The sequence below is a fragment of the Cottoperca gobio genome, unplaced genomic scaffold, assembly GCF_900634415.1.
Source record: "Cottoperca gobio unplaced genomic scaffold, fCotGob3.1 fCotGob3_245arrow_ctg1, whole genome shotgun sequence".
NCBI lineage: Eukaryota > Metazoa > Chordata > Actinopteri > Perciformes > Bovichtidae > Cottoperca > Cottoperca gobio.
Window position 1 is genome coordinate 43750 of NW_021166869.1, and position 21486 is coordinate 65235.

The 21486-nt window shown below is 40.7% G+C and overlaps 1 protein-coding gene across 1 annotated transcript in view; it reads right to left on the bottom strand.

Moving 5' to 3' along the window:
- LOC115005064 (A kinase (PRKA) anchor protein 6) overlaps nt 1–21486 on the bottom strand; it is a 62312-nt gene that overhangs the window by 37742 nt on the left and 3084 nt on the right. The window contains 2 exon segments of the mRNA XM_029426864.1: nt 3362–3533; nt 3772–4061. Of these exon segments, the coding sequence (XP_029282724.1) occupies nt 3362–3533; nt 3772–3995 (396 nt within the window). The 5' untranslated portion in view covers nt 3996–4061.

Below are 21486 nucleotides of genomic sequence, written 5' to 3' on the forward strand. Positions count from 1 at the left end.
CAACTCAAACACAGAAGATAAGAGATCAAATGATGTTTTAAAAAGTCCAAATGAATGACAACCAAAGGTTAATGTTCTGTACAACAAACTAAAGGTTTGTCTGTCGCAAGCTGGGAGACACAGGAAGACTGTGATCCAGAGATTCAAGGCACACTGCTTCATTGTGGAACAAAGGTTATCAGCTGTGTTTATATATTAAATGTCTTTTCTGCATATGTTCACCCTTCACTCTTTTTAACATAATTAACTTTTCTTTTAAAGAAACATTATGTTGACGGACAGCAGCTCACTGACGGATCCTGATGAAGTGTTTTCTGGCAGCTCATCTCTGACAGCGACGCGGAGTGACAGAGGTGTCAGGATGCATGCAGTGTGAACGCGAACAGTAAAGCGTCACATCTGTTTGTGTTTCTGCCTTCAAGCTTTGACTGCACAGAAGCGTCTCCACTAATTGTCCTTTGTGTTGTTTTATTCTCCTGTTTTGTGTCTGTTGACGCTGCTCTGGCAAATCTCAAAAGATGACGGGTAGAAGATTAATTTGTTTTCCTGGTAACCCTGGCAATTGGATAAAGTTGTGCTGCCATTTAAATGACTGATCCGGTTTTATATAAGAGTTGAAAGATGTGACTTAATCCACATCTTAATCCTATTTAAACTATCTTACCTATTTAAATATATCAGGGAGTGGTGTTCACTATGTGACTTTCCTTTCCATTTACTTTCACTTCCTAAAGAGTTTGTCCTGAGGTGTTCTCACCACCAGAGGGTGCAACCAGGTGATCTACGCCTTAAAGAGCACCTTGAAAATCTTGTTTTTGCTGACCTCCAGTGGTTTAACGTCTCACCCTGCAGCAGCGATGAGCAGGCTGCAGCACAACAGTCTGGTGTTAAGAGGCCGTTACAAGAGACATACTGAGCATATCTTTAGTTAAATCCACTAGAAACTAAGTGGAATGTGTTCCAGACTCTAGTGAGGATTTAAACAGAAGCATCAGTGGCTGGTACATGGATGTAATACACAAATAAGTGACGTAGGAGGACACACACACACACACACACACACACACACACACACACACACACACAGTCAGAATGACATCAGACACACACACTACAAAGATGTAGTTGTGTCTCTCTCTCTCACACACACAATGTCGTCACTATAAGTCTGACCTGACACTTCCCAGAACCAGGCTGTGATCCAGTACATCACATGACCCCACACACACACACACACACACACACACACACACACACACAAATTAGAGCAATAACAGATTCAAAAGGTCGACATTGATGCAGCAATTGCACAAGAGAAGAAACCAGCACAGAGTCATGTGTATAAAAGGAGACATGCAGAGGGAGAAGAGGAGACTGAAAGCTCCAAAATGTCAGTCAGTGTTAGTAAGTAAGTATTTAATTGTTCCTTCTGCTCTCGCTCTGATTCTAGTGGTTGTGCTTGTTTACCGTCTGAGTGAAGCTGCACACGAGTTCTCAGTTTATGTTTGATCCGTCAGAAGTCAGGACTGCAAGCTCTGCCCCAACAGAGCAGATAAAGAAAACAAAAATGGTTCCTCCAGGTAAGAAACAGGGAAGCTTTCTGGGTTACTAGAAAAATGTGTGCACGAGAAAAAGGGGCTAAAAATGGACAAAACTGTTACATTTTGCATGCTCATTGCAGCAAGTGACTCAGCTGCAGACAGAGAACACACACACACACACACACACACACACACAACACACACACACACACACACACACACACACACACACACACACACACACACACACACACACACACACACACACACACACACACACACACACACACACACACGCAGTCTACTTTCTTCTCTTTCACGTCAATGTGTTGAGCATCAGTGTGACTCCAGCTCTGAATGTGTGGAGCTGTCACTGGAAATACGACTGCTGCTGCTGCCATGTTTTATTCACACAGAAGAGAGGACAGCAAAAAACAGAAGCCAGAAGATGAAGGGGAAATGAGGAGAGGAGAGGAGCAGCCTGGTGAAGGGGAAACATCTGAGTCACCGTAGTTAAAAATACACACTCATCAATAAAAGATCCTCCATATCGACTGCATGTGAACAGGATGAAGCAGCGTCTTTATGAATGAATGAGTGAATGCAGCGTCTGTAATGGTTTATGTTTGATTATGATATCAGCACGTGAACACAGCATTGTACAGCAGCTGATTTGGAAGTTCCAGGTGTTGGACTTTTCCATCAGCACTTGAACGCAGCAGACACACGTTCCTGCTAACAGTTCCTCAGTGAGATTAAACGTCCCGAGGACATGGAGTGAATGAGGAGATTCAGCTGTTCATGTGACACTAACAATGTGAATCTAATTTATACTCACAGATCTAAGAGTTTCAAGAGATAACTAAGATGTCAGGGGGGAATGTAACGAAAGAATATTGAATCATGCAGCCATTAAAGACATGGCATCTTGTTGAATTAACTTTATTTAAATGTAGTGTTGGGACAAGCAAATAGAGGGAAATTAAGTAAATGTAATATGACTTTCAGACGTTAAGAGACTCTTGTACAAAATGCTACTAAGTGAAGAAATTAAATTGCTTGCAGGATGAGTAAGATAATAAACATCTGTATGTTTCATTATCAGTCTTCACATAAGTTCATAAAGGTGTTCATGGTGAACAACATGGGAACAAATCAGCGGCACTTATTGACACAGAAGCCTCTGAAAACGAGTCCTAAAGAACATCGATGACAGAAAGTTGTTTGTATTTTGAGGATATTTCTCCTTAAAGAGCTGAAAAAAGATGCTTTAAAGGAGATTTAATTCTTTCCAGTGCATCCAACATGAGGAGGAAGCGTTGTGTCCATGAAGCAGACTCATCACGCTGTAAACTCTTCTTCTCTGCTCTTATATAAAATCCACTGGAGGAAGTGAAGTTTGATGAAGAGGAATCAAACGTTGACTGGAAGGCTGCACACTGACTTGAGTTACATAAATAAATGAACGGTCAACAGGGTGACTTGTGGAAGTCCTTGCATAACACCAAGGCCACGCTGAGAGGAAGGGCATTATGGGTAATTTGCCGCTTGAGGTCAGACAATTAAATTGACTGATGTTCTGCTGTGTGAATGTAACACAGAGAGGCATCAGTGCATGTTTACATGTTTGTTCTACTGACTTTAGATCACAAAGAGTAGAGACCAACCATATTAAGTCAATTCCAAGTCCTCTTTTGTGTGTGTGCAGTGCATTGTGGGATGGTTCTGGGGATTCTGAACAAACCGGATGATGTCAAACTCTCGCTTTAGATTCAACACACAGATGCACCAGGTCAAAGAGCAGCGGTGTCCTTGTCTACCTTGAGTTGCACCAGGTGGACGTCCACGTGTCTGTTGTCGCTGTCTTGTCCCACCGAGTGTGTGAGCTGCGTGACTCTGTCGCTGGTCCCTCTCAGCCATGTCTCGATCTCCGGCAGGTGGAGGACCACCTTCCAGTCGGCTCCAGTGTGGAGGGGCGGAGGCTTCTTTGACCTGAATGACATGTTGCATGTGAGATAGATGTAAATACTTAAACATGCAATATGAGAGGGGGGGTCGCTCATAGTGACAAACCCAGAGAAAATGATGACCCGACGACGGTTACCCCCAGCTCCATGTGTCCATATTGTAAATGTTTTACAAGTGCATTGATAAACCAACAACTTTCTTAAGTCTAAGACGACAGAACTCAAAAGATAAGTTGTCGTCGTCATCATGGCTGATGTGTTACCTCTGGGAGGGGTCTCGCCCCGGGGCCAGTCCTCCCCCGGTGAGGCTGCCTCGGCTGGGGCCCGGGCCGGGTGAGGAGGAGTCCCTGTCCTGGGACTGATGCTCCGAGTCCAGACTGAGAGGAGGAGCAGCGGAGGAGGTGGAGGAGTCCAGGGTCGGGGTGACGGAGGTGACCATGGGGGACGGAGGCTCAGGGGTCACGGGGGAGAGAGCTGCGATACTCATGGTGTGAGAGAAAGAGAGAGAGGTACAGGATTCCTAATGTTGACGGACGAGTCCTAGTGGAGAACACTGGAAAGAGAGAATAAAATGTAACGGTTAATCAAAATATGGAGGATCAGAGAAGGAAAGAAGACAAGGGCGAGAAGGAAAGGAAAGAAGGACAGAGGGAAGGAAGGAAGGAAGGAAGGAAGGAGGAAATAAGGATGGAAGGACAGATGAAAGAAAACATTTTGGGAATGAGGAAAGAAACAATTACAGAAGACAGCAGCCATGTTTTGGAAAATGTACTGTGACTGTATAATGAATCTGAAGTATCATCTCATCTTGTAACATGAACAACAGTATAGTCCTTAAAGTCATGTTGGAAATACCAGAATCAAGAGATCACATGATTAACCATTTAATAAACACAGCTGACAATGTCTCAACTTAAAATCGTCACACTTCACCAAGCCTCCCGACCAATAAGAAGTCAGCAGGAGTGAGTGATGAGCCAATTACAGTGTGACCTTTCATTCTCACGTGTCCAACTGTGGACGCACAGATATAAATCTCATGGTGACCTTCAGGAACAGCATCTGAAGTGATGGAACTGCAGTTCAGTGTCACATAAACAGCAAGAGATTCACAAAGTAGGTGAAGTCAGGGAGTATTCATTGAACACACATTCAGAAATCTGCTTTTTGTCATCTAATTATTAAGATTAGTACAATTATGTCATCAGAGGATGCATAATGAACAGGAGACACACACTCCTCAGCAGTTTCATCTCATTATTCCTCTTCTGTCATCTCCTTCCTCTCTGCTGCTCTTCTTCTATCTTCCTGCCTCTTTTCTTTCTCCATGTCTACAAAGTGTTTCCTTCACGTCATGTTTGTAATCTCTCTTTCTACCTCAGTTGCAGACATCTATGTGTTCTTCACATTCACACCGGCCTCTCCCTCACCTCTGTATCCAGCTCAAGCCGCCCTCCAATGGTTCCTGCGCTAGAAATTGGCTTTTCTCACCTGTGTGGTATTTTTGTACCGAGTGCACAGAGTGCACAGTTGACGGGTGGGACAAGAGGCACAAACAGGTTACAAGCCATGTTTTTATGAGGTTTAATCAGTGGCGGGCCATTCACACCTAAGCCTTCAGTGATGTCCTACACAGTCCTACCTGAATTATTCCACCTCTTAATACCATCATTATGACGCCATGGCTCTAGAAACTATACATTTAGACAGAAACGCAGTATAACCGGGCGTTGCATCACCCTAACAACAGAGTTATATTAATATGTACAAAACATTTAGTTGTAAATAGCATTCCCAGCAGTACAATGTGCAGAGCCTCTCGGAGGCTGTGAGCCGGGGGGACCGCTCGTAGTTAGTGATTTGAAAGTGGCGGACAAACCCTGTGAGAGGCTCGCTAGCATCAGGGTTAGCCGTTCTCTTCTCACGATGTTTATCTTTTCTTGAAAAGTTGGTCTTGAAAATGGCGTTGTAATGATATCTGCGACCACATCGATCTCTTCTCCTCCTTCAGCCATTGTGGATTGAAAAAAAACAGCTTGTAGAAATCTACACAAATTAGCTCGTTCAAAGTTTGCTAGCTCTGCGTAGCTCTGCCTCTCAATAGTGCGTATCCAATCAAAAGACGTGCACGTGCTGACGTTATCGTACGCCTGCTAGCTGGCCCCGGTGTCGCCAACTCGAAATCTGATTGGTTAACGCCACAGTTTTGTTTTGTCTAGCACAGTAACACGCTAACGTAAGATGGTGAATATGGCAGAGCCGCTAGCATGGCCGTAGACATTTAGAGGGAAGTCCTCACTTTCCAAAATGTTCTCTAGTTCTCAGAAAATAGAAATACATAAATATAAAAATAGAGAAGACACACATTCACACTGTACCTCTTAATGTGCCCCGGCATCTAAAGACATAATAATCCCGTGTTGGAGTTATTCAGACTGTTTCATATGTGGAGGCAGAAGCACAAACATGTGGACGGATGACAACAAAGTCAATACTTTGTTTTCTCACACTTTGTCTCTCTGTGTTTCTCTCAGACATGGCTGGTACAGCATGGCACAGCCCACACACTGTCCATGTGTGTGTGTGTGTGTGTGTGTGTGTGTGTGTGTGTGTGTGTGTGTGTGTGTGTGTGTGCTCTCCCCTTCATCTCAGCTGTAGCTTTAAATCCTTTTAAGCACCACCCGACGCAGCGAACAGACAAATAAAATGTTTTATTCATACTCTGAGTAAAGTATGCATGCAGCTCCCCGTCCAGCCTGTCTGCAGCTTTCAGAATGTTTACCAACATAAAATCCTCACAGAGCCGTTACAGGGAAAAATAAAACTAAGAAAATAAATATTTCTAATTAATGACCTGAATTAAAAAGTGAAGATAAAAATCACAGCACTTCTGCAGCTTCAATCAGGAATGTTTTTTAAATATATCATTTGCACATGAACCTGCTGCAGTGTTACTCTAACTGAAGAAATGTGGTGCAAAGATACTATATAAATAGACTTAATAGAAAAATAAGTACTGCCTACAATACTCCAGTCAATCTTCACTTTTATTGATAATAAAAATAAAATAAATTACTGAAAACAAATTATTGAGTTGTTTATGGCTATTTTCACAATAATAATAATAATAATAATAATAATAATAATAATAATAATAATAATAATGATGATAATAATAATGATAATAATAATAATAATAATAATAATAATAATAATAATAATAAAATAATAATAATAATAATAATAATAATAATAATGATGATAATAATAATGATAATAATAATAATAATTATAATAATGATAATAATAATAATAATAATAATAATAATAATAATGATAATAATAATCATAATAATAATAATAATAATAATAATAATCATAATAATAATAATCATAATGATAATAATGATAATAATAATAATAATGGATACTTTTTTGTTTACATATTTAAAGTTGGAGATGTTTACTATAGTTACTTTGCCCTTTTTAAATAAAAGATATATGTATAAAGCCAGGATGCCAAAATACGAATCAAATAAAAAAAACTAATTTAGTCAGTATGTCTTTACTTTTTGATCTCCAGAGCAAAACACAGATCTAACATTCACAAAATAATGTAAATGGTGGCTGTTACTGCAACTTCTCTGTGTGTATGAAAGTCCATCGTGTTCTGATTTACAACGAAGTTCAATGACAAAAAAAAGAAAAGACCAATTCTGCCCACACACACACACACACACACACACACACTGACCCAGTAACCAGCAGTCAGTGTGTTGCAGTGCGGGGGTGACTCAGGCTCTGTATCGATCAGCATTAGCAGCAGTGAAGCAGAGAAACGATGTCAGTAGAGCAGCAGAACAAAGAACCGGTGATAAACTCAACCTGCCTGACAGGAGAAGTGATGGTGACCCAGTTCAGACCAGTTAAACGGAGGACAGAGGTGAGAATGAGGCTTTAAGTATGAGCACGCTGTCAACGAGCAAGACGGTAAAGGTCAACGTGGCATCACATCCGGTGCCAGAGTTTCGATCTCTCCTGACACCTGAACCAACTCCATTCGCTTCTGAAGACAGGGAAAGCTTGTACCTACCAAGCCTCAATCCTATTCCTTTAACATTTAGTATCCATCAATACAGAGCCCCGTCTGATTTTTGTATTTACAGATATGCAGCGGTGATTACATTTGTATCTGGCACATTAGGCGCACATTATTTTTCACATACTGGAGGTCCTGGTTCAAAACTATGAAGGGTAAACTGGCTCCTCTAGTTTCCCCAAGACTGAAAGCAGTGAGTTATTCGTCCGTTATTCAGGCAGGAAGTCCCATTGAGATACAAGAGCTCTTCTTCCAGGAAGTCCTGGTCAAGAAGTTTCACATAAAAACAGTTTCACAAAGGAAACAGTAGAAGAGCGATAAACCATTCCCCCGGAGTCAAGGGTTATGTAAAACATGTTTCCTTCAAGGCAGCTTGTGAAAAGGTATTGAAGGAGGAATGAAGTGCTTCTATGGTAATGACTCTGCAACATGGCCACGGTGGACAGGTGGAGAATCACCGAGCTCTGATCGCACCCGGGGGACGTTTAAAGGAATCCTTTTAGGAGATCTAGTTGCTGCTGTGCTGAAGCTGTAACCCTCTGGTCGTGTTCAGACACACATTCATGTTCATAAACTCTGCACTGAGCTGCTCAATCCTGTTCAATGTTGGCAAACTGCTCAGGCTTAAAGCTGACTTCAATAATGTCAATAAAGAAAACAGAAGATTCAGTCAAAGACACTTGAAGAGACATAAGACGTCTTCGTTTGGATTGGGAAACTATTCAGTATGTCACAGGACAAAAGTGACAATTAGAGAGAAATAAACAGAACTGTGTAGCAGGAATGTTATACGTGTGATATTGTGCTATATAAATACATTTGATTAGATTTTTCTTTCTGTTTTGTCCATTTAATCATGTTTTTTGATTGTCTTTCTCAGTTACCGATGTAGTTATTTATCAAATGTATTACATTTATTTCTTTTTTTAAAACTACTTTTCTCTTATAAATAAACGTTCCTCGCCTCGCTTTCCCTGAAACAATATACTCAGTGTGAGGAAAGCAACTTTCTGTCTGTGAGGCGTCAGGATGAGGTCAGCGGGCTGAAACAGACGTGACATCATCACCATGACCACAGAGAGGGGGGGGGGGGGGGGGGGGGGGGTGATGGAGGAAGTGCAGGGAAGAGCCTTGAGGAGGATTATCGATCTGTGAATCACCTGCATCTTACTGTAATTCAACAGTAGTGTTAAGTCACTGCTACAGTTCTACCGTCTTATTTCATGTATGTATTTAAAGTACTCTGTAAACTAATACGTAACTTTATATTAAAGTTAAATGCATCAATCTGGTGCACATTGAGAGCAACATGAGGAGGTTACATCTATATAGAACTGTCGAATATTGTTGGGCTCTAAAAACAATTAAATCATAAACACATTGGTTGTATAGAATAGACATACACATATAATCCACTGATAACACACACACACACACACACACACACACACACACACACACACACACACACACTGTACAGTTTTACTGATAGAACAGAGCTGTGTTCATTAATTAAACAGTAAATAGGTCATTTTCCTGCAGAGATGCCGACAGGATGGACACGTGAGTGAACTACCACACATGCATATACACACACACACACACACACACACACACACACACACACACACACACACACACACACACACACACAAAATATTTCTCCGTGTTTGATGTCCTACACAAATCACTGAATAAATCGATTTAAACATTGTTTTTATCTCTTCATCGCTTCCTGTAAATTGCTCTGTATGTAATTAAATTACATCAGTTCATTTGTAAACATATTTGATCAATAAAGCTGCTTCTGATTGGGAGAGTTTAGAAAACTAATGTTTACAAATGCTGACTTCTTTTGTGAAATGAGGAACAGGATCGTGCAGAAAACTATGTGTATGTCTCAATGTACTGAAGGAAAACATAAAGTCAAGTATTGTATCTATACCCAGCCCTTAGTTAAGACTCTTACTGACCTTATGTTATGGTTCAGTCTCTCACAAGCACACACACACGTTATTACAAACATATAGTTCTTTAATCCGCGTGAGCTCAGCAGAGCGTTTCTAAACATATCTCCGTTTCAGAGCATGCACACGTTACAGAAATGATCTTGTTTAACATCCTCTCTGATGTACTATCCTCACTGATCTCAGGATTGAAAGCTCGCCGGCTGTTTGTGAATCAGCAGTCTGGAGTCAGACAGGAGACGGTTGACACGGAATCTGATTCATCTGTCTTTTGTGAGATTAAAGCCCAGATTAAAGCCACACTGGGAGAGGTCTTTATGTAACACAGCAGCTGTTTTATCAGCTGAACTCACAGAGTGAGACTGAAGCTGAGAAAAAAGGGTTTCTTCTACTTTTAATTGATGCTGCAGATTCTACAAATGTCCCATAAATTTAGGCTTAAATGTGTGAGTCCGGCCTGTCGTCAGTTGGTGATGTTCCCATCTGACATTCATTTTGTGGCAAATGTGTTATTTATAAATAAAAAAGTAATGTATCTTAGACATTTAAAAGTACATTTTACAGTACAAGGATTTACATTGGGGTGTTGGTGCACAACAATAAACATAATAGAAAAAAACAGATATATTTTTACAGATTTCATATTTTATAGTGTAAAATTTCACATTTTATATTATGTCTCTTGGATTTTGCACTGTGTTTATTAATATGCACCAAATCACCAAGACAAATTTGTTTCAACCTACTTGGAAATAAAAACGTTTCTGATTCTGATATTACTTTTAACTTTAGTAGCCTTTGCTATTAAAGTATCTAACTGCAAAATTACAGCTGTATTTTAGGCTATATTATTACTAAAACTACTACTACTACTACTAAATTACTCCACTTAGCCAAACCCACAGCTAGCTCTCCGCTTAGCCACACCCACAGCTAGCTCTCCGCTTAGCCACACCCGCAGCTAGTTCTCCGCTTAGCCACACCTACAGCTAGCTCTCCACTTAGCCACACCCGCAACTAGCTCTCCACTTAGCCACACCCGCAGCTAGCTCTCCACTTAGCAACACCCGCAGCTAGCTCTCCACTTAGCCACACCCGCAGCTAGCTCTCCACTTAGCCACACCTACAGCTAGCTCTCCACTTAGCCACACCCACAGCACGTGGCTAACCTGCAGACAGGATTCAGGGTGAAATGAGCCCTCAGCCAAATTAATGTTATAAATCATTTACAGCAAACCAAACCTTGTGTGTTACTGTGAGAGTCAAAGGGAGAGTGTGTCGCTGGGGGCTAAAATAAACGGTGGTGAGGTCGATGTGAAGAAAGAAAATACAACGACGAGACACACCGAAGTCACAGAGGAATAACGGTGTGTGTGTGTGAGTGTGTGTGTGTGTGTGTGCGCGTGCGTGTGTGTGTCTCCCAGGGGTCCTCCAGCCCAGCCCCAGTATGAATAATGTATCACAGGGGAGAAATATGTGTTGCATCTCTGTTCCTGGTCGTTAATCTTTCCCTCTCTGTCTCTTTCTCTCTGTGTCATGTTTCTGATACAGAAGATGTAGAACAAGAGCATCAGAGGTAAACAAAATGTTTAAATAAAACTCAGTCACGTGGCAGAAAACAGAATTATCTGCAAAGAGGGAAGTGAACTGTTCAAATTAAATTAAATCAGAGCACTGAAGTCTGATTGGCTCAAGAATCCCTGAGGTTTGTTTTTCTTTTGTCATCAAAAGGCTGTAACACGTTAGTCCAGGGCCAGGTAATCATTTCCACTGGGGAGGAGGGATTATAACATAATATATTAAATGATATACATTATAAAACCTCAAGCTACAGACTGCCATAAGGTTAAAAGGAAATCATTTATATTTTAATGTAGTAAATATTCTCCTAAAAGACACTAGAATTTCATAATAACAGGTTCTTTGTTAAATTAAAATGAATGTAGGATTTTAGTTAAATATTAATCGTTATCGTACAAAAACACCACTTGTTTATTTTTGTTATTACATTTAATAATTAACTTACTGGATTTTCCATCTAGTCAAAGTGTTGTGCTTCTGGATACATTATTTTATTAATAAAAACTAAATTATAAAAGCTTTTTCTTCTAATTATTAATTTCTTCTCTCAATTTACACTTTGAGCCACTCTTGATATTTAAATGATCAAGTTTGTATTGCATATAATATTTTCAATTTAAGAAAATGAACACACTTAATGAGAATTCCTCATTTGAAACCTTATATCAGGTTTACAAGTTGACACGCACGCTACACACCTTTCAATAATTACCAACATTATATCCATTCCTCTGCAGTGGTCAGCTTGCACATTATATTACATTACCACACTTCACCGAACAGTTAATGTGTGGCGGCCATGTTTTCCCCCCCAGTAATTATGGGTAATATTACAGCTCAGTATTTCCTCACACACTGTAGGTGTTATCAGACACAAAGAGACAATCAGAGCTGCAGAACATGTTCAGTGAGTCCACGTCTAACAGAGCTGATAACGTTCCTTCTGATTTCTGCACAAACTGCCTGATGAAATGTTTCACTGCAGACGCAGAGAGAGAGAGAGGGTCGAACTAAAGGACGTTCGACGATTAAGACTGCTTATTTTCTCTGTTGTGTTGAATCTTAAACTGTCTTACAGTCCGTGTTTGAGTGACAGTAACCACCATCTTTTCATTTATTCGCTCCAAACCTGTTTAATGACGACTTTACTGAATGAATTATGTTACTTTAACTCCACTTGTCACAAAGCTATGTGAGAACCACATACTGTGTAAGACAATGTTCTTCTTTTACATCTGCAATTTGCACATATATCTCTTAATTAGCTTATTAAAAAGACTTTACTTTACTGCAAAATACAGCAGAGAAAAGAAAGAAAGAGGTAAAGGTCAGAGTGAGATGTTAAACTGCACCAATTTATCAGCGAAGATTACATTTCCAATAAACGTTTTTTTTCTTCTGGAGGCAATTAGATACGTTCTGGTGCTCGGCCGATATGTTGGATATTAATAATCTCTTTCCTGAGATGATCATGAAACCATGTTTTTAAGTCTGCAAGAACAAAAATGCAATTAAAGGATAAAAATGATGGCAATCAGCTCCCCCAGTGCTTATGAAATATATCTATATATATTTATTTTAAAAAGGTACAGATTATTTTCAACTCATTCTACAACATATTTGACTTTTTTATAAATCTGCCAACAAGTAAGAGATTATTTTAAACTTTAACCTCTTAGACTCAACAGGTACTTTTTCACATCATCACTACTTTGCTATGATTGCAGCCAAATAACTGAGCTTTGTTGTCACAAGAGTCTAAAGAGTCTTAGAAAAAGAAAAAGGAGGCAATTGATTTAGTGAAATACCACGGGGTACTGGACTGTATAATCTGTCAGAAGCTATAATCATATTTCTTTGTGGTTCTGATGGTGTAACTGAAACCCATCTTTTTCTTTTCTGATGGTGTGTGTGTGTGTGTGTGTGTGTGTGTGTGTGTGTGTGTGTGTGTGTGTGTGTGTGTGTGTGTGTGTGTGTGTGTGTGTGTGTGTGTGTGTGTGTGTGTTCAATAATGTATTTGTCACAGATGCTATCGCTGCCTCTCTGACCCAACTTGGATGAAAAAGTGTTGCTGGGTGTAAAAATGACCTCATACTTAATATCTCTCCATCCCGATACTATATTCAATCACGGCTGCATTTGTGGTTGGATTAGGATTACATTACACGTCACTAAACTGAAGTTTGATTACCTGCTCACCACAATTCTGTCAGTAATGGAGCCAGAAAATCCCAATTTCATCACATTGAGGAACAAACATGCAGCTCCAGATATTTCTGGAGAGAATTCAGGGATGTTTCTGTGACTCTGGAGCAGCCTTTTCAAGACGCAAGGGTTCCTTTATGTCCCAGAATGTCTTTTAATCACCCAAATAAAAACGAGGTGACAATATTTATTAGCACTCAGCATCTGGCTGATTCAGTGAAGGTGAAGAAAACATGCTGAAAACCCCAACCTGCAATTCATTTATCTGATCTGCAGTTCATTTCTGTGTTGTTGACTAAATTGCTCGTCTAATATTGTGGCTCTGTTTTGTACTGAGCGACAGATACAGACAGCCAGGACTGAGTGTTCACTGCCACACCCCGCGGTCTGAGCAGATGTTATCACTCCTGAGAGGGGAGTGGAGGAGAAAGATAAGATGAGAGGAGAAAAGGGAGTGGAGAGAAGAAGGTGAAAGGGGGAAGAGAGGACAGTTAATAAATATGGATGATAAGAAAAGAGGCAGAGGAAAAGAGGGGAACACACAAAATAAAAAAACGGGACGAGTGAAGGAGAGATGGATTATTTAGGGTAGAAAGAGAGGATGTTAGGATACGAGAGGAAATGAGACACAGTACCATTAAGGGAAGCAGAGCGATGAGGAAGGGAGGAGGATAGCAGATCAAAAATGAGAACAATAAATAACTTTTATCTTTCTTGTCTGGTTTCGCATGAGATTTATTTTTGATTCTTGAGAGTTAGGAAGGAACATAAACCTCACAACAAACCAATATATACACATTCACCCATTCATACAGAGTCAGAGGCTACCATACAAGGTGCACATCAGCTCGTCAGTAGGGATAACCATTCACACATTGTCACACACCGTTGGCCATCGGGAGCACTTCAGTATCTTGTCCAAGGACGCTTTGACATGCTGACTGCAGGACTGGGGATCGAACCACCTACCTTCCGACTGGTGGATGACCTCTCTACCTCCTGAGCCACAGCCCCCCAGAATTATTACAGTTTACTCTGTTAATATGCAACAATATTTGTGCTGAAAAGACCAAAACTTGCTCAGAGTTTGGTTGAGATCCTGGATGGAGAGACATGTGTGTCTGTAGAGCTTTGTGAAACGAAGCTAACTTCAGGTAATGCTGTGTATTTACAGGTACAGCAGCTAGCATCCTTTTTACCAATAGAGAAAATAACATCCATTCATTCTGAATTAAAACGTCTTGAGGTTTTCTGATTATGCGTGCAGGGTATAAATATGTTTGGACCTTTAGTTGATTTATTATTAATGTATTCAGCCATGTAGAATTGATCAAAGTCAGCCAGTTCATGTTCAATCAACAGTAGCAATATCTCTATATATACAGCCTATGGTCATTACACTCTAACAATTACACCTACATTTATTTAAGTCAGCAGTACAGCAGTTAGCTGTTACAGCAGTCTACAGAGAGGAACTGGATAACCCTGAACCTCATCATGTGCTACACTTTACAAGGGTTGAGGGTTCATCCAGAAAGCTTCATTAACATGTCACACTGGGTTTGAACCTATAACATCATGTAATATATATCCCTATTAGATATGTGTCTCTATGTGTCTCCATCTGTCTCCATGTGTCTCTATGTGTCTCCATCTGTCTCCATGTGTCTCCATGTGTCTCCATCTGTCTCCATCTGTCTCCATCTGTCTCCATCTGTCTCCATGTGTCTCTATGTGTCTCCATCTGTCTCCATCTGTCTCTATGTGTCTCCATCTGTCTCCATCTGTCTCCATGTGTCTCCATGTATCTCCATGTGTCTCTATCTGTCTCCATCTGTCTCTATGTGGCTCTATGTGGCTCCATCTGTCTCCATCTGTCTCCATGTGTCTCCATGTGTCTCCATCTGTCTCTATGCGTCTCCATCTGTCTCCATCTGTCTCCGTCTGTCTCCATCTGTCTCAACGTGGCTCCATCTGTCTCCATCTGTCTCCATGTGTCTCCATGTGTCTCTATCTGTCTCTATCTGTCTCTATGTGTCTCTATGTGTCTTTATCTGTCTCTATGTGTCTCTATCTGTCTCCATCTGTCTCCATCTGTCTCCATGTGTCTCTATGTGTCTCTATCTGTCTCTATGTGTCTATGTGTCTTTATCTGTCTCTATGTGTCTCCATCTGTCTCCATCTGTCTCCATGTGTCTCTATGTGTCTTTATCTGTCTCTGTGTGTCTCTATGTGTCTCTATCTGTCTCCATCTGTCTCTATGTGGCTCCATCTGTCTCCATCTGTCTCCATGTGTCTCTATGTGTCTTTATCTGTCTCTATGTGTCTCTATGTGTCTTTATCTGTCTCTATGTGTCTCTATCTGTCTCTATCTGTCTCCATCTGTCTCCATCTGTCTCCATCTGTCTCTATCTGTCTCTATGTGTCTCCATCTGTCTCTATGTGTCTCTATCTGTCTCCATCTGTCTCTATCTGTCTCCATCTGTCTCCATGTGTCTCCATGTGTCTCTATCTGTCTCTATCTGTCTCTATGTGGCTCCATCTGTCTCCATCTGTCTCCATGTGTCTCCATGTGTCTCTATCTGTCTCTATCTGTCTCTATGTGTCTCTATGTGTCTTTATCTGTCTCTATCTGTCTCCATCTGTCTCTATCTGTCTCTATGTGTCTCCATCTGTCTCTATGTGTCTCTATGTGTCTCTATCTGTCTCTGTCTGTCTCTATCTGTCTCTATGTGTCTCTATGTGTCTTTATCTGTCTCTATCTGTCTCCATCTGTCTCCATCTGTCTCCATGTGTCTCTATCTGTCTCTATCTGTCTCCATCTGTCTCCGTCTGTCTCCATCTGTCTCTATGTGGCTCCATCTGTCTCCATCTGTCTCCATGTGTCTCCATGTGTCTCCATGTGTCTCTATCTGTCTCTATCTGTCTCTATGTGGCTCCATCTGTCTCCATCTGTCTCCATCTGTCTCCATCTGTCTCCATGTGTCTCTATCTGTCTCTATCTGTCTCCATCTGTCTCCATCTGTCTCTATGTGGCTCCATCTGTCTCCATCTGTCTCCATGTGTCTCCATGTGTCTCCATGTGTCTCTATCTGTCTCTATCTGTCTCTATGTGGCTCCATCTGTCTCCATCTGTCTCCATCTGTCTCCGTCTGTCTCCATCTGTCTCTATGTGGCTCCATCTGTCTCCATCTGTCTCCATGTGTCTCCATGTGTCTCTATCTGTCTCCATCTGTCTCCATCTGTCTCCATCTGTCTCCATGTGTCTCTATGTGTCTTTATCTGTCTCTGTGTGTCTCTATGTGTCTCTATCTGTCTCCATCTGTCTCCATCTGTCTCTATATGTCTCTATCTGTCTCTATCTGTCTCTATGTGTCTCCATCTGTCTCTATGTGTCTCTATGTGTCTCTATCTGTCTCTATATGTCTCTATCTGTCTCTATCTGTCTCTATGTGTCTCTATCTGTCTCTATATGTCTCTATATGTCTCTATATGTCTCTATCTGTCTCTATCTGTCTCTATGTGTCTCTATCTGTCTCTATATGTCTCTATCTGTCTCTATCTGTCTCTATCTGTCTCTATGTGCATGTTGGGATTTGTAGTAACAAACAAAAACCCAAAACAAAATACATTCTTTGTTGAGTGTTTAGTAAATTAAACTCACTTTTTAGAAAAGGCTACTTTCTTGTCAGACACATCATCTATTTAATTGGAAAAGAAAAACACCTCTTCGATATCCAACCAAACTCCATGTTAAATTCTGTCAATTTTATGTGAACTTTCTAAGCAGCAAAAACACAGCGCTAGTACCAATACATGTTTAGATGTTTTGATCAAATGTTTGGGACTGCTGGTAAATTCAGTTTTGTCTACATTTAATTTATTAACAGTGATATTGAGCTGACTGGATTCTTTAAACTGGTGATTCAATTCAAAAATGATTTATATTTTCTTTCCCCAGTAAATGATTAGCTCTCAGTTTGATTCAAAGCTTTTTTACAGTGAAATGTAAGTCTGGATATCATATGATAAAACAGGAGGATACGCTGTACTGTGACCTCCTGCTGTATCATCCTGATACTACAGCAGATCATTAGCCTTCTCTCCTCCCTGTCCCTGCTGGGGAGGCAGGGCGTCGGCTCTGCAGAGAGACTCTGAGTCTACAGACCGGACCAGCATGCACTTCACCATGTCAGCTGTTCAAGTGAAATGGTTTCTGACATTACACACACACCTGCTAATATTATACTTCTGTCGCAGCAAGTAGAAAAAAAGAGACATAATCACAAATATGTGAGCACAACACAGATTATGAGCTGTGGGTAATACACATTGAGCTGTATCTTAGTATGGCTAATAATATCTTGAGATATAAACAGCTGCTCTGCAAAAACCGACAATGTTAAATGATGAATAATTGTTGTCTTCCAGATGCGTTTACTAAGTGCTTTACAAATAAACTTGACCCGATTTGACGTCAGTAAACACAAGAAGCTTCTGGCTAATTACAGATGATCCTGAGGGACTCTCTCCTTCTGTACTGGGAGATCCAGCCATCTCACTCATTAGCCATCTCTACAATATGAAACTGCAGGCAGAAGACCAGGAATAAACGCCGGAGGTTACAGATTAAGGTCAGGAGCTTAATGGCTGGAGGGTGGCTAAACGCAAGTCAGCAAGAATGCAACGTTCTTGTACAAACAGTGATAGCTTAAAACTAAGAAAGTGCAAATGTTCCCACATGGCTGCTGTTCTGATTCTTCCAGGTGTCTGCAGCAGAACAAGTACCATCTGTGGTTTAGGGCCAAAATACATGTCTGATAAACATTCCTGCAGAAAACTGCAGGTTCGCTGCAACAAGGCTAAACACTTTTATGCTTGCCTCTGCCATTTATTAAATCCAATAACTATCCACATCTTACACAGCACTGTAACTTATACTATTGTATTGTATACCCATTTTATTCAATATTAGCTTGTAGTTATTTATATTCTCTTGTATTTAAATGTCATTTTAGAACCCGTTTCTTAAGGATTTTAATGTTTTTTGTAAAGCACTTTGAATTGCCTTGTTGTTGAAATGTGCTATATTAATAAACTTGCATTGCCTTAGCAGCTTGAGGTCTGGAGGTTAAGAGCAGAGGGTTTATATAACTGCTTCTAACCGAGTGATGCAGGAGAGTGTCGAGTGAATCTCCTGTATTAATGCCAATCATCCTTTCCTGACCAAAGCAGTGTCAACAAACAGCAGGACACGTGTCTCTCCGCTGCATCTGTCCTGTTTCAGTGGCTGCAATAACACCTGGTCAAACTGCCTTCTGATCATGGAGGCCGTTGTGTCATCAGACATATTCTCTTATTTATATTGAATTTCCCCTCGGGGTAAAAAAATATATCTGATCTCTGATTGTGTAAAAAGGCAGTACACAATAATTAAATATAATAACAAATAATATAAGTACCAAGTGGTTGATAGAAAATAAAGTGAGTATTGCACATGGCAGTGATAACTCCACAGCAGCGGTGGAACAGTGTGTTCTTGGTGTGGGGGTCTACCTCTCTATCTCTCCATGTTTGTATGTTCCGCTCTGGCAGAGAGCTGCTTGTTGGGTCCAAACTCCGCCGAAGAGCGTTAACTTCATCCAAACGCACTCGTCCTTTCAGCTCGTGCAGTTCGACATGTTTCGTGCATAATGACTGCTCAAGATTATTTTTCATCACTGTAAGCGCGTCCGCACAAACTAGACACACTGGCCTTTTACTTCCACAAAGAAATAATCGTTCGTCCATTTCTCCTGGAAAGTGAAGACATTCTGCATCCATCCTTTCTCTGTTTTACACTCGCCAAGCTGCGTTCACTGATGTCAATGACCGCCTCGTTTAATATTGAAGTATTTTGACATGACGTGACCACGTGATGACACGTTCCGCTCGTGTTGTGTTCAGTCGTCCATTTCATACTATTGCTGTCTAGATTCTTTTGTTGTTGTTTTCTAGTGGATTAGCGTGTGTTTACGAATTACCTCGAGGGCCGGATCAAATGGTCTTGCGAGCCATATACGGCCCGGAGGCCGGAGGTTCCCCACCCCTGATTTACACAAAGGTACATTTATTCACCTCCATTACCCGGATAATACATAATAAATGAGAGTGAATCCATTCTAGTCTAGTCACCAATTTTTCCACCAACAAACGCATATTTACAGCAGCTACAGGGGACCACATATTGAACATATTAAAAAAGGATCTTTCTTGCTCACACAGCGACGTCAACGATCCCGATAATCCCGATAATGTGAATAACAGGCAGAGATTAAAACGTACACACACTGAATGATTTCATCTGCCAACAACCGAAACAAGTTGGAACAGACTCAGTCCAGAAACGACAAAACAACTAAACCATCCTCCGTTCATAATCAGCTCAAAAAACACAAACATGTGGATGACTTCATGTGATAAATAAATAAAAGTATTTACTGTAATTTAAAATATGGGCAGAAAACTCTTCGGATCACGTTTCATTTTATTAGAATAACTGATGAAAGAAACCCTCTCAGAGAAAAATACAATATGAAGCTGAGGTTGGTGGATCAGAGGATCAGATTATCTATCATCATGTCCACTAAACTAGTTAAACTCTAGTCAGGTTACCAGTTTTCTTTCTTCTTTGTTTCACTGTGGATTTAATTCAATGATCCATGTGTAATAGGAGAATCCTACACCCACTTTAACCTTCCCTGCCATTCCTCTGACATCTGTGGTTCTCTGCAGCCCAGTTTAACAGTTACATCATATCCTGTGGAGTGGAAAATGCAACTTCCTGCTCTTCATGATCAACATGAAGATGATATCTTCAACATACTTCCCTTTGAAACCATTGTCTTCTCCATTTTTTACTTCCCTACATTAGTCTTTCCTTCTTTGCCTCCCTATATCCCTCTTTCCCAAAGTCCTTGGCTGCGATCAAAATTGTCTTTTCTGCTAAGGAAGGCTCTTAACCGAGTGAAATGACCCGGAAGTATTAAGTGGCAGCCATAAAAAGAGCTGTTTGAATTCTCTAAATGTGAAGGAAACAAGCTTCAGTGCATCCTGTCTTATCTCTTTTAGCATAGGGTAGATTGGAGCATCCATTACAAAAGGAAGGCGATAACGCCGACCCACAATTCCTTGCAGCAGCAACATTAGAAGCGACACAGCATTCGGCTGTCAATAACATCCGCCATCACTGTTTAACTGTACTATCCTCCTTCTTAGGAGGTGTGATTGTGTTTAGGACAGGAATCCTTACTTGACTTGTACAGCGCTCACTTTCTATGTGTTGTAAATAAAGTTGCTAAAAAACAAATCATCCGTCGTCGTGTAAGTGCAGTCGGATTCTCTTGTTTGTCGTGTCGTGCCAATGTATTGATAACGAGTGGATAACCTATTGCTACCCTACGTTAAGATGATGCCTGACGACGGAGTAACTTATTAAACGTGTTTCTACAGTACAGCTAGCGTTCAGCGTGTTACCTGTTCTCCAGCATCAGCGTGAAGCAGATGGCACTTTTCCAGCTCCGTTGTCCAGACGCTCTGATACGTTTTAAATAAGTAAGTGATACGCTATCAATGTTTGACATACGTATAATAATTTGTTACGTATTCGTTATGTATACGTCAGCTACAACACCGCTGTGGAAAAGTTGGACGTATTTGGAGTCTGACTCATTTTGAGCTACTTTTCATATACGGAGCTGTGTGACAGGGCCGTGTGTCTGGCGTGTTCGGCCGTATCGTCTGCGTCCTTCAAGCGATCACAACTTACCCTTAATTTATATCAACGTATTGCCGATATTTCATGTGCGCCGGCATACGTTTCTGTCATACGGATGTGTGACAGGGCCTTTACATCCTTCTCTTTCTTTCACTATGTCCTTCACCATCCTTTCTCTTACTCTTCTTCTTTCTCTTCTCTACATACTTCATTTCCTTCCTACAGCAAAGTAGAACAGGACAGAGGGACGGGATGAAGGATGTGTGATTCGGTCCCACACGTCCTTTATCCCGTCCCTCAATCCTGTTCTACTTTCTTTAAATTGGAAGCAGTTTCTTTTGCTTCCTGACATCTTAACGGTTGGTCAAAA